Here is a 13,083-nt window from a genome sequence, read left to right on the forward strand (position 1 = left end):
GCAACTGTACCTACTTGACAAACTGGAAGTAAGACAGATGTAGTACAGCAGTGCTGGAGTTTCAGGTTCTTATATCAGGTAAGTGCTTTACACTTTGATAAGGATGGTGGAAGCTGAGCTGGGAGGGTCCGATAGGGGTCCAGGGTGAAATCACTTGGGGAAACTGAGGTCTCCTAATAGCCTCTCCTAGACCAGCTCCACCCATCCATTCCAGTGCTAATCAAAGTTAAAGCACTTACCTGATATCAGTGATCTGTAACTCTGGTGGTACTGCATCTGTTTCACATCTGGCTTTGCTTCAGATGCAACTGCAGCACCTCTGATTACTCTAGGATTGCTGATGTGTGGTTAGTGATTTATTTCAATTTTGAGAATAATTAGAAGGGCCTTTGAGAGAAGAGATGCATCCTGAATATAAAGACTTTTTTTAGACATAAAAACAACTTATGTGCGAACTGTATAATTAAATCTAATAATGAAATATTTTAATAATAAAATCTAAAAATTGAGGATGAAACATAAAAAGTAAAACATGAATTTATGATTAAAACAACACAGTACCTATGCATATGCATATATATAACTACAATTTTTTAAGAGGGAACATGCAAAAGAAGGAACTCTAGACTTGGAGACACAGTATTTGGCTTTATGATTTAGCCCTGTCAGTCACTAGCTAGGTGAACTTGGGTAAGTCATTTTAATTTTATGAGTTAGGCTTATCACTTTTAGAAAGAGAATAATAATATTGACTCCACATGATTATTGGAAGGCCAAAATGAGCATACTTTGTAACTATGAATATCTATAAATTGTTTTATTATAACTGTTGATTTGCTTAAAATTTTTAGTTTCATATTTAAAGACGGGATAGATTGATATGAGATATCAGTGTGGCATTTTATTTCCAGGGTTTCTGGGACAAACAAGTTACTTGGGTTAATTAATCAACAAATATTTATTGGATGCTTCTGTGGCCTCAGTACTGTCAGGACTTATTGAGAATATAGATGAAGTATGAAACTGATCTCTGATGTCAAATCACATAAAATCTGGTTGGATGAGGGAGATAATTGTGACTTAAGTAAAAATGTAACACTTAAGTGCTGAATTATATGGGTTTTAGTAATGTACTAATTTATAGGCTAGTCAGAATCGATGACAAATTTTCATGCAAAGCTGCATGGAAAAAGGATTTAGATAGGCTTTGAAGAAGGACCTGGCACTTGAAGAGGATATTGAGTAAAGGTTTTAGAACTTGTAAGGTTTGCGAGGGTGACATCAACTTAAGAGAAAAAATTGAAAGCCTTTTAGAGGTATTTGGAGATAGCAACAGAGGGATTTTGAGAAAATATTAACATGAAAGAAAGCAATGTTTTTAGTAAAATTTGCCAGAAAAGAGTGTGTGGGTCTGAAGGAAAACTGAAATCTTAAATTCCAGATTACAGCTGGGTGGCATTTGTCCAAATGTTCATTAAAATGATCAAGACCTAATACACTGCTACCTATAAGAATGGAAACAGGAAACTTACTGAATTTGGGCACCAATTAGTTAGAGAATGACATGATAGAGGAGTCAAAGATAACATATTTTAAGAATAATGGTTTCATATGCAATAACTGTTTTTGGAAAGAGAAATTGCTTAGAGAGCAGAAAAAGAGAGGCAAAAGGTCTTTAATATTTATTTATGAATTATCAGAATATAGATGTTCTTTGGAGTTCTGAGAATGAAAGATAAAGGAACAAAGGAACAAAGGGAGAAAGAACAAATAGAAGACCAAAAGCTGAATTTAGGAAAATGCGTCCTGTTAAAGAGCTTAGAGAAAAATGTATGCCAGTAATAGAGACTGATAGTGTTTGATCTATGCAAACCACACATTTTACGTGTGTGTTTGTACAAATTTATGCACATTAGTAGAGATGTTAGGATAATCTATAATGATGTTAAGTAAGTTATAAATATATTGTAACTATGTATTATCACTTCCAAGCCACATATATGTGTTTGTTTTTCAGAGTAGTGATAATGAGGATGGAATTTTTGTCAGGGGCTAAGAGAATAACTATTTCTGGTTAAAACAATAGTACATGAAAATGACAGAAAAGACCCTACAGTACACATTAGTATATAATAAAAATTTTACTCATTGCCCTTCAAGAGGCGACTATTTCCACGTTTCTTATGTATTCTCCCAAAAAGTTTATGCATATGCGTATGTATACTTATCTATGTCTACATTATCTCTTTTTTGTACAAATGACAACATACTTTATGTACTATTCTGTATCATACTTTTTTTTCACTTAACAGTGTATTTTGATTATAACTCCATATGAGCAAATATGGAACTTCAATCTTCTTTACAGCCATAATGATAAATCTTATGCATTTGTTAAAATAAATTTATTAACAGTTTTTAATGTTGATAAATCATTTTGACATTTGTCAATTCAACTTATTTTTCAAAGAACACAAATGCCTCTTATCTCAGGGGGTATTGCCCAGAGTACTAACCAACTACACTTGGAATTTGTCAGTTTCACATTTACATTTAACTGTATCTGGTCCTCTATAAGTGTCATAAATAATGCATTTCTCTTCGGAGAAGTAGTAATTATGATAGAGCCTTTCACCTTGTTGGGAACTAGGGTTAAAAGACTGCTCAAAAATAAACCAATCTAATGGAGAAAATGATATGATCGGCATCTATTGAGCGCATACTATGTGCCAGGCTTTGCATCTTCATATACACCTAATCTCCGTAACAGTCTAAGGAAGTTATTATTTTGCCATATCAATGGGTAAAGAAATTGAATTAATTTAATTGAGCTAATAAGTTAATGAATTTGCCTAAGATCAAACTGTTGAAAAATAATAGACACATAATTGAACCTAAACTGACTCCTAAGGAAATCTTTTTATTCAGCGGTTACCACAGTTCACCAAGTACTTCTACAAAGGTGAAACTTTTGCTACCAGTTTTTATTATTTTAAAAGAAACAATAATAATCTGAAACATACCTATCTCAAATGATAAAGCAGATATAACCACTGAAAAAAATTTATGAATTTTGCTCATTCATGCCAGTGTCTCAGCTATTTTATTTTTGTAGCAATTGCTTCCCAACCAATGGTTGTCCTAAAGAGAAGACAAAGAAGAAAGTAGTAGTATAGAACTCCAGTGTTCCTTCAACTGAAAAACAAAAACAAACAAAAAACCATAAAAACCCTAGGTTCAGAAGAATTAAAATAATGTTGAAAATTTAAAACAGCTCTAAGAGATAAGGGAGAAGCAGAGGAAGCCTCAGTTTGAGAACAGTTTGAATAGCAAACAGTATGAAGACTGCATCCACCCAAACTCCTCGGTTTTGGGGGTTTTGTTTCTAGTTTTTCTTTCATAGCATGTGACTTATAAATAGGTTCTATAGCTTCTCAAGACTGTGAAGGCCATCTCTTCTGGTTTTCCAACTAAGACTTGAATTCTCTGAATAAAATTCTTGCCAAGTGATTGTTGAATTTAGGATTAAATACTTGTTAAAGTAGCTAGTAGAAACTGCTGGTATAATGAAAACTTAGAATCAGAATTTAAAATTAGAATTTAGAATCAGAAGACTTGGGTTAAAGTTTCAGCTTTTTCAATTAACTAGCTTTGTAAATTTGCGCCAATCTCATAACCTCTTTAGACTTTAATTTTGTTGATGAAATGAAAAATAGTAATATAACACCTGTTCTAGCTACTGAGAATCAAATATGTATGGAAGATGTTTTTGTAAATTTTTACTTCTTAAATTGAGAACACTTTAATTGTACCTTTCCTTTATTAGTCCGTATTATAAATGGAAAACAATGTCTTTCCTTACCACAGTAACTAAATTAGTGCTCTCCCACCAACCATAAATCATTTCTTTTTTTGTCTTTTTCAAATTTTTACTTAAATTCCTGTTAGTCAACATACAGTGTAATATTGGTTTCAGGTGTAGAATTTAGTGATTCATCACTTATATATAATACTCAGGGCTCATCATAACAAGTGCCCTTCTTAATACCCATCACTCAGTTAGCCCATCCCCCACTCACCTTCCTCAATCAACCCTCAGTTTGTTCTCTGTCATAATGAGTCTCTTATGGTTTGTTTCTTTCTCTCCCTCATTTTGTTTTTTTTCCCCCTTCCCATATGTTCATCTGTTTTTTTTCTTAATTCCACATATAAGTGAAATCATATGGTATTTGTGTTTCTCTCCCTGACCTAAAAGTCATTTCTTATGCCATAAGCCTTGATTTTTTTTAATGGCTCACATTACTTTCTGAATCTATTCATTTACTTCTTCATTGTTTGTATACATCCCTAGAATGTAAACTCCATGAGAATAAGGACCTTGTCAATTTTATTCTCCATATATCCTTTGTTCTGAGAACAGTTGCTGGAACATATTGAAAGGAGGGAGGGGTTAAAGTTTAGGAACTTAAAATCACAGATTATCCTCAGACTCTCTGCCTTTTTGAGGTATATACTCTTAGGCACATAGTAGGCAATCTTTAAGTGCCTGTTAAAGCATATTGAATAGAAATTAAATTTTTTAGTATAAGGAATGTTGCTTTCACAGGGAGGTGAAATATGTCATAGCCCAGGAGGGCAGAACTATTTTCTTACAACGTCTCCTTGTATGCATGAAATCAGATATAAGATGGAAAGATATGGAAGAATAAGATAAATGTTTGTGAGACAGAGATGACAGACTCTTTTCCAATAATCTATCACCACCTCATGATTATTGAGAAATATTTAACTCTATGCAACTTCTCACTTTCACATTTCCTGCAATGATCTTAAACATTAAGTCTGAGAAAAACAACAGTATTTTTTAATTAAAAGTGTTTTGTTACTTTTTACTGTGGCTCATATTTTGGTCTTCTGAAATCATTTAAATAACATTTGTAAGGAGACAAAGGAAATGAAAGTTTGATGATTTTATAATATATGAAACATGAAAGCTTCCACTTTTTATTTTTACTTGTAGAATTTCAAGAACCTTATGCTGTTGTAGTACTTCTGGAGAAAGATCTCATTGTAGTTGATCTGTCACAAAGCAAGTAAGTTATTCCTTTACAGATTAACACTATTTTTATACTCTATTCATTACAATGAAAATACAGAAAGTTATCATAGATAATTGACATTAGTGTATGTTAGATGGTAAATATTCTTTATGTGGAATATTGTTATGCTAGAATTATAGAAATGTAATTAGTTCAATAATGAAAACGAAACCAGGAGACTTTAGGAGACGTAGAAAATTGTAACACATTTTTAAGGCAACACCTGATGTTTGGAAAGATGCATTTGGAGACTCAGGACACATAAAATGGATCACATTTTTTCTGTTAACCTAAGCAAAAACAATTGTTATGAAAATTTGTACAATGTACCATATGGCCATCTGCTAGCTATGGACTAATGGAAAATGGCACATGATTAAAGTGTTATTGGACTACTGCAACAACAATACAGGAGAGCAGGATCTCAAAAGCAGAGGAAATGGAGGCCTTCTTTTACTTTCTTTTCTTTCTCATGTTGTAGGCAATGGAAACAAATATTAAATATTGCTCTTGGAGTTGCTTTCGACTCCTTTACATAGTAAAAGTAGATGCAATTGATGAATACTGTCTTCTTGTTACACATTTTCATTCTAAATGATGATAGACATGAAACTGATTTTCCCTATCTTTTTTCCTTTTTAATTGAATTATATTTAACAGACAATGTTATATTAGTTTTAGGGGTATGAGATATTGATTCAACAATTCTATACATTATTCAGTGCTCACAAGAAATGTAATCACCATCTGTTGCATTACAACATTATTACAGTATTACTATGTTCCCTATATTGTACTTTTAATCTTGTGACTTATTTATTTTATAACTGGAAATTTATAGCTTTTAATCCCCTTTATTCCATCCCCCAGCCACTGTTGCCCCTCTGGCAACCACCAGATTGTTCTCTGTATTTATGAATCTAGAATTTTTTCTTTCTTTGTTCACTTATTTTGTTTGTTAGATCCCACATATAAGTGAAATCATATGGTATTTGTCTGTCTGAATTATTTCACTCAGCATCATACCCTCCAGTCCCATCTACGTTGCCACAAGTGGCGATATCTCATTAGTTTTTATGGCTAAGTAATATTTCAGCGTGTGTGTGTGTGTGTGTGGCACGTCTTCTTTATCCATCTATCAATGGTCATTTAAGTTACTTCTGTATTTTGGTTATTGTAAATAATGCTGTTATAGGGGGTGCATATGTCTTTTAAAATTAGTGTTTTTGTTTTCTTTGGGTAAAAACCCAGTAGTGGGACTACTAGATCACATGGTATTTCTATTTTTAATTTTTTGAGAAACCTCCACACTGTTTTCATGGTGGCTGCACCAATTTATATCCTTACCAACAGTGCACTGGGGTCTCTTTTCCACCACATTCTTGCCAATACTTGTATTTCTTGTCTTTTTTGATTCTAGCCATTCTGACAGGTGTAAGGTGACCTCTCATTGTGGTTTTGATTTGCATTTCCCTGATGATTTGTGATGTTGGGCATCTTATTCTGTGTCTATTGGCCATCTGTATGTCTTCTTTGGAAAAAGGTCTGTTGAAGTCCTCTGTCCATTTTTTAATCAGATTATTTGGTTTTATGGGGTTAACTTGTGTAAGTTATTTAAATATTTTGCATATTAACCTTTTATCAGATATATCATTTGCAAATATCTTCTCCCATTAAGTTGCCTTTTTCACTTTGTTGATGATTTACATTACTATGCAAAAGCTTTTCATTTGGGTATACTCCCAATGGTTGATTTTTGTTTTTATTTCCCTTGCTAGAGGAGATACATATAGAAAAATGTTTCTATAGCAGATGTCTATCTATCCTTGATGTCTATCTTTTCTTCTAGGAGTTTTAAGATTCCAGATTTCACATTTGGGTTTTTAACCTGAGTTTATTTCTGTGTATGGTGTAAGAAAGTGGTCCAATTTTACTCTTTTACATGTAGCTGTCCCATTTTCATAACACCACTTTTGAAAAGACTGTCTTTTCCCCATTGTATATTTTTGCCTCCTTTGTTGTAGGCTAATTGACCATATAAAGATGGGTTTATTTCTGGGCGTTCTATTCTGTTCCACTGGACTATGTGTCTGTTGTTGTTTTGCTTGTTTGTTTTTGCCAGTACCATTCTACTTTGATTATTACAGCTTTGTCATATATCTTGTAATCTGGAATTGAGATAATTCCAGATTTGTTCTTTCTCAAGATTGTTTTGGTTATTTGGGGTCTTTTGTGGTTCCATACAGCTTTTAGGATTGTTCTACTTTTGTGAAAAATGCTGTTAGTACGTTGATAGTGATTGCATTAAATATGTAGGTTGCTTTGGGTTGTATGGACATTTTAGTGATATTCTTTCAATCCATGAGCATGGACTATCTTTTCATAGTTTGTGTTATCTTTAATTTCCTTCATCACATTTTATAGTTTTCAGAGTACAAGTCTTTCATCACCTTGGTTCAGGTTATTGCGAGGTATTTTATTCTTTTTGGTGTAATTGTAAGATTGTCTTAAAATTTTTCTTTCTGCTACTTCATTATTATAGAAATGCAACAGATTTTTGTATATTAGTTTTGTATCCTTCAACTTTATTGAATTGATTTATCCATTCTGGTAGGTTTTTGGTGAAGTCTTTAGGGTTTTCTGTATATAGTCTCAAGGCATCTGCAAATAGTGACAGCTTTACTTCTCCCTTACCAATTTGGATGCCTTTTATTTCTTTTTGTTGTCTGAATGCTGGAGCTAGGATTTCTAGTACTATGTTGAATAAAAGTGGCAAGAGTGGACATCCTTGTCTTGTTCCTGATCTTTGAGGAAAAGCTCTCAGATTTTCACCACTGAGTATGATGTTATCTGTGGGTTTTTAATATACAAACTTTATTATATTGAGGTATGTTTCCTCTAAATTCACTTTATTGAGAGTTTTTATCAGGAACAGATGTTATATTTTATCAAATTCATGTATTAAGATGATATATGGTTTTTATCCTTTTTCTTGTTAATGTGATGTATCTCATTGATGTATTTGCGAATATTGATCTATCCTTGCCGCCGAGAATAAATTTGGGGTGGTGGATGATCATGGTGAATGATCCTTTAGTGTGTTGCTTAATGCAGTTTGTTAATATTTTGTTGAGGATTTTTGCATCTGTGTTGTTCATCAAAGATATTTGCCCATACATTTTTTTTTTGTAATGTCTTTGCCTACTTTTGGTATCAGAGTAATGCTTGCCTTGTAGAATGAATTTGGAATTTTCATTCCTCTTCTGTTTTTTAGAATCATTTAAAAAAAGGTTTAACTCTTCTTCAAATGTTTGGTAGAATTTGCTTGTGAAGCCATTTGGTCTTGGACTTTTGTGTGTTGGAAGTTTTTGCTTACTACTTCAATTCTTTTACTAATAACAATTCTGTTCAAATTTTCTATCTTCCTAAATCAACTTTGGTGGAATATGTTTCTAGGAATTTAGCCATTTTTTTCTAGGTTGTCCAATTTGTTGGCATATTTTTCATAATCTCTTATAGTTCTTGTATTTCTGTGGTGTTGGTTGTTATTTTTCCTTCATCTCTGCTTTTGTTTGAGTCTTCCTTCTTTACTCCTTGATGCATCTGGCTAAAGGTTTATCAGTTTTGTTTATCCTTTTATTTTTTAATGTGTATTTTTGAGAGAGAGAGAGACAAACAGACAGACAATGCGAGTGGGGGAGGGGCAGAGAGAGGTATACACAGAATCTGTAGCAGACTCCAGGCTCTGAATTGTCAGCACAAAGCCTGATGCAGGGCTCTAACAAACAGTGAGATCATGATCTGAGCCAAAGTCAGATGCTTAATTGACTGAGCCACCCAGGTGCCCCAGTTTTGTTTATTCTTTTAAAGAAAGGATAAACCAGCTCTTGGTTTCAATCTTTCTATTGTGTGTGGATTTTTTTATCTCTATGTTGCTCTAATTTTTATCATTTCCTAGGTTGTTTGAGGTTTCTCTTATTTCTTGAGGCTTATATTGAGGCATGTATTGCTACACACTTCTCTCTTAGAACTGTTAGAACTGTTTTTGCTGTGTCTCAAAGATTTTGGACTATTGTGTGTATGTGTGTGTGTGTTTTTCATTTGTTTCCATATATTTTTTTATTTCCTCTTTGATTTCTTGGTTGACTCATTGGTTGGTTAGTAGCGTGTTGTTTAGACTTAATGTATTTGTGTTCTTTCCAGATTTTCTTGTAATTGATTTTAATTTTCATAACACTGTGGTCAGAAAAAATGGTTGATATGATTTTAATCTTTTTAAATTTATTGAAATTTGTTTTGTGGCCTAACATGTGATCTATCTTGGAGAATATTCCATGTACAGTTAAAAAGAACATGTATTCTGCTGTTTGGGATGGAATAATATGTATATATCTGTTAGGTCCATCCAATCTATTGTGTCATTCAAGTCATTATTTCCTTTAGATTTCCTTTCTGTGATACAATTGATATAAATGGGATGTTCAAGTCCTCTACTATTATTTGATTATCAATTTTTCCCTTTATGTTTGTTAATATGTGCTTTATGTATTTGGGTCCTCCAATTTGGGTACATAGATATTTAAAATTGTTAAATCATCTTCTTGGATGTTCCCTTTATCATTATGTAGTGCCTTTCTTTGCCTCTCATTGCAGTCTTTGTTTTAAATTAAAGTCTTTTTATCTAAATATTGCTGCCTCCATTTTTTGTTGTTGTTGTTGTTGTTGGTTTTGGAGTGGTTTTTTGCTTCCATTTGCATGGTATATGTTTTTCCAGTCCTTCACTCTCAGTCTGTATGTGTCTTTAGCTCGGAAGTGAGTTTCTTATAAGCAGCTTATAGAAGGGCCTTGTTTTTTTAATCCATATAGTCATCCTGTGTCTTTTTATTGGAGCATTTAGACCATTTAAAGTAATTATTGGCAGGGTGACTGGGTGGCTCAGTTGCTTAAATGTCTGACTTGATTTTGGCTCAGGTCATGATCTCACAGTTCATGGGATAGAGGCCTGCATTGGGCTCTGTGCTGACAGTGTGGAGCCTGCTTGGGGTTCTCTCTCTCCCTCTCTTTCAGTCCTTTCCCCTCTCTCTTTCTCTCAAAATAAATAAATAAACATTAAAATAAATAATTATTGGTAGGTGTGTACTATTGCCATTCCATTAATGGTTTTCTAGTTGTTTTTGTAGTTCTTCTCTGTCCCTTTCTTCTCTTGCTGTCTTGTTTGATGGCTTTTTTTACTGTTATGCTTGGTTTACTTTCTGTTTATTTTTTTGCATATCTAATATAGGTTTTTGATTTGTGGTTACCATGAGGTTCATATGTAACATTTTATGGGTATAGCAGTCTATATTAACTTGATAGTCACTTAAGTTCAAACACATTCTAAAAGCATTACATTTTTACTATCTCCATGTCTTATGTATATGATGTCCTATTTTATATATTTCGTATATATATTGAATGGTTTTGTAGATATAATTTTCTGTTTTTATGTTTTAAAGCTCCATACTGGCTTTATAAGTGATTAATCCACCACCTTCATTATGTGTTTCTTTTACCTGTGAACTTTTTTTCTTTCATAATTTTCTTCTAGTTATGGCCTTTTCTTTCCACTCAAAGAATTCCCTTTAACATTTCTTATAAGGCTGGTTTAGAGGTGATGACCTCCTTTAACTTTTGTTTGGGAAAATTTTTATCTCTCCTTCTATCCTGAATGGTAATCTATTCTTTGCTGGACAGAGTATTCTTGGTTGTAGGTTTTTTCCTTTCAGCACTTTGAATATACATGCCACCCCCCTCCTGGCCTACAATGTTTCTGCTGAAAAATCAGCTGATAGCCTTGTGGGATTTCTCTTTATGTAACTTTCTCTTGCTGCTTTTAAAATTCTATCATTGCTTTTTGCCGTTTTAATTATTGTATGCCTTGGTATGGACCTCCTTGGGTTAATCTCGTTAGGGGCTCTCTAAGATTCCTATATCTGTATGTCTGTTTCCTTCCCTAGATTAGGGAAGTTTTCAGCTATTATTTCTTCAGATAAGTTTTTTCTTTAATATGAAATTTATTGTCAAATTGGTTTCCATACAACACCCAGTGCTCATCCCAATAGGTGCCCTCCTCAATACCCATCACCCACCCTCCCTGCCCTCCCACCTCCATCAACCCTCAGATTGTTGTCAGTTTTTAAGAGTCTCTTATGCTTTGGCTCCCTCCCTCTCTAACTTTTTTTTCCCTTCCCCTCCCCCATGGTCTTCTGTTAAATTTCTTAGGATCCACATATGAGTGAAAACATATGGTATCTGTCTTTCTCTGTATGACTTATTTCACTTAGCATAACACTCTCCAGTTCCATCTACTTTGCTACAAAAGACCATATTTCATTCTTTCTCATTGCCACGTAGTACTCCATTGTGTATATAAACCACAATTTCTTTATCCATTCATCAGTTGATGGACATTTAGGCTCTTTCCATAATTTGGTATTGTTGAAAGTGCTGCTATAAACATTGGGGTACAAGTGCCTTTATGCATCAGCACTCCTGTATCCCTTGGGTAAATTCCTAGCAGTCCTAATCCTACGTCATAGGGGAGATCTATTTTTAATTTTTTGAGGAACCTCCACACTGTTTTCCAGAGCGGCTGCACCAGTTTGCATTCCCACCAACAGTACAAGAGGGTTCCCATTTCTCCACATACTCTCCAGCATTTATAGTCTCCTGATTTGTACATTTTAGCCACTCTGACTGGCGTGAGGTGGTATCTGAGTGTGGTTTTGATTTGTGTTTCCCTGATGAGCGACATTGAACATCTTTTCATGTGCCTGTTGGCCATCTGGATGTCTTCTTTAGAGAAGTGTCTCTTCATGTTTTCTGCCCATTTCTTCACCAGATTATTTGTTTTTTGGGTGTGGAGTTTGGTGAGCTCTTTATAGATTTTGGATACTAGCCCTTTGTCTGATACGTCATTTTCAAATATCTTTTCCCATTCCGTTGGTTGACTTTTAGTTTTGCTGATTGTTTCCTTTGCAGTGCAGAAGCTTTTTATCTTCACGAGGTCCCAATATTTCATTTTTGCTTTTAATTACCTTGCCTTTGGGGATGTATCAAGTAAGAAATTGCTGCGGCCGAGGAAAGAGAGGTTTTTTCCTGCTTTCTCCTCTAGGGTTTTGATGGTTTCCTGTCTCACATTCAGGTCCTTTATCCATTTTGAGTTTGTTTTTGTGAATGGTATAAGAAAGTGGTCTAGTTTCATTCTTCTGCATGTTGCTGTCCAGTTCTCTCAGCACCATTTGTTAAAGAGACCGTCTTTTTTCCATTGGATATTCTTTCCTGCTTTGTCAAAGATTAGTTGGCCATACTTTTGTAGGTCCGATTCTGGAGTCTCTATTCTATTTCATTGGTCTATGTGTCTGTTTTTGTGCCAATACCATGCTGTCTTGATGATTACAGCTTTGTAGTAGAGGTTAAAGTCTGGGATTGTGATGCCTCCCCCTTTGGTCTTCTTCTTCCATATTACTTCCGCTATTCGGAGTCTTTTGTGGTTCCATACAAATCTTAGGATTGCTTGTTCTAGCCTTGAGAAGAATGCTGGTGCAATTTTTATAGGGATTGCATTGAATGTGTAGATAGCTTTGGTTAGTATTGACATTTTAGCAATATTTATTCTTCCAATCCATGAGCATGGAATGTTTTCCATTTCTTTATATCTTCAATTTCCTTCATAAGGTTTCTATAGTTTTCAGCATACAGATCTTTTACATCTTTGGTTAGGTTTATTCCTAGGTATTTTATGCTTCTTGGTGCAATTGTGAATAGGATCAGTTTCTTTAGTTGTCTTTCTGTTGTGTCATTGTTAGTGTATAAGGATGCAACTGATTTCTGTACATTGATTTTGTATCCTGCAACTTTGCTGAATTCTTGTATCGGTTCTAGTAGACTTTTGGTGGAGTCTTTCGGGTTTTCCATGTATAGTATCATGTCATCTGCAAAAAGT

General features: G+C 33.9%; 1 protein-coding gene across 10 annotated transcripts in view; it reads left to right on the forward strand.

Annotated features, from left to right (window-relative positions):
• Positions 1–13,083, forward strand: part of STXBP5L (syntaxin binding protein 5L) — a 380,897-nt gene that overhangs the window by 202,397 nt on the left and 165,417 nt on the right. For all 10 annotated transcript variants that reach the window (XM_060639858.3, XM_060639856.3, XM_060639862.3 and 7 more), the window contains exon 12: positions 5,021–5,093. In XM_060639858.3, the coding sequence (XP_060495841.3) occupies positions 5,021–5,093 (73 nt within the window). The remainder of the gene's footprint in view (positions 1–5,020; positions 5,094–13,083) is intronic.

This window comes from Panthera onca, chromosome C2 (genome assembly GCF_046562875.1).
Source record: "Panthera onca isolate mPanOnc1 chromosome C2, mPanOnc1 haplotype 2, whole genome shotgun sequence".
Lineage (NCBI taxonomy): Eukaryota > Metazoa > Chordata > Mammalia > Carnivora > Felidae > Panthera > Panthera onca.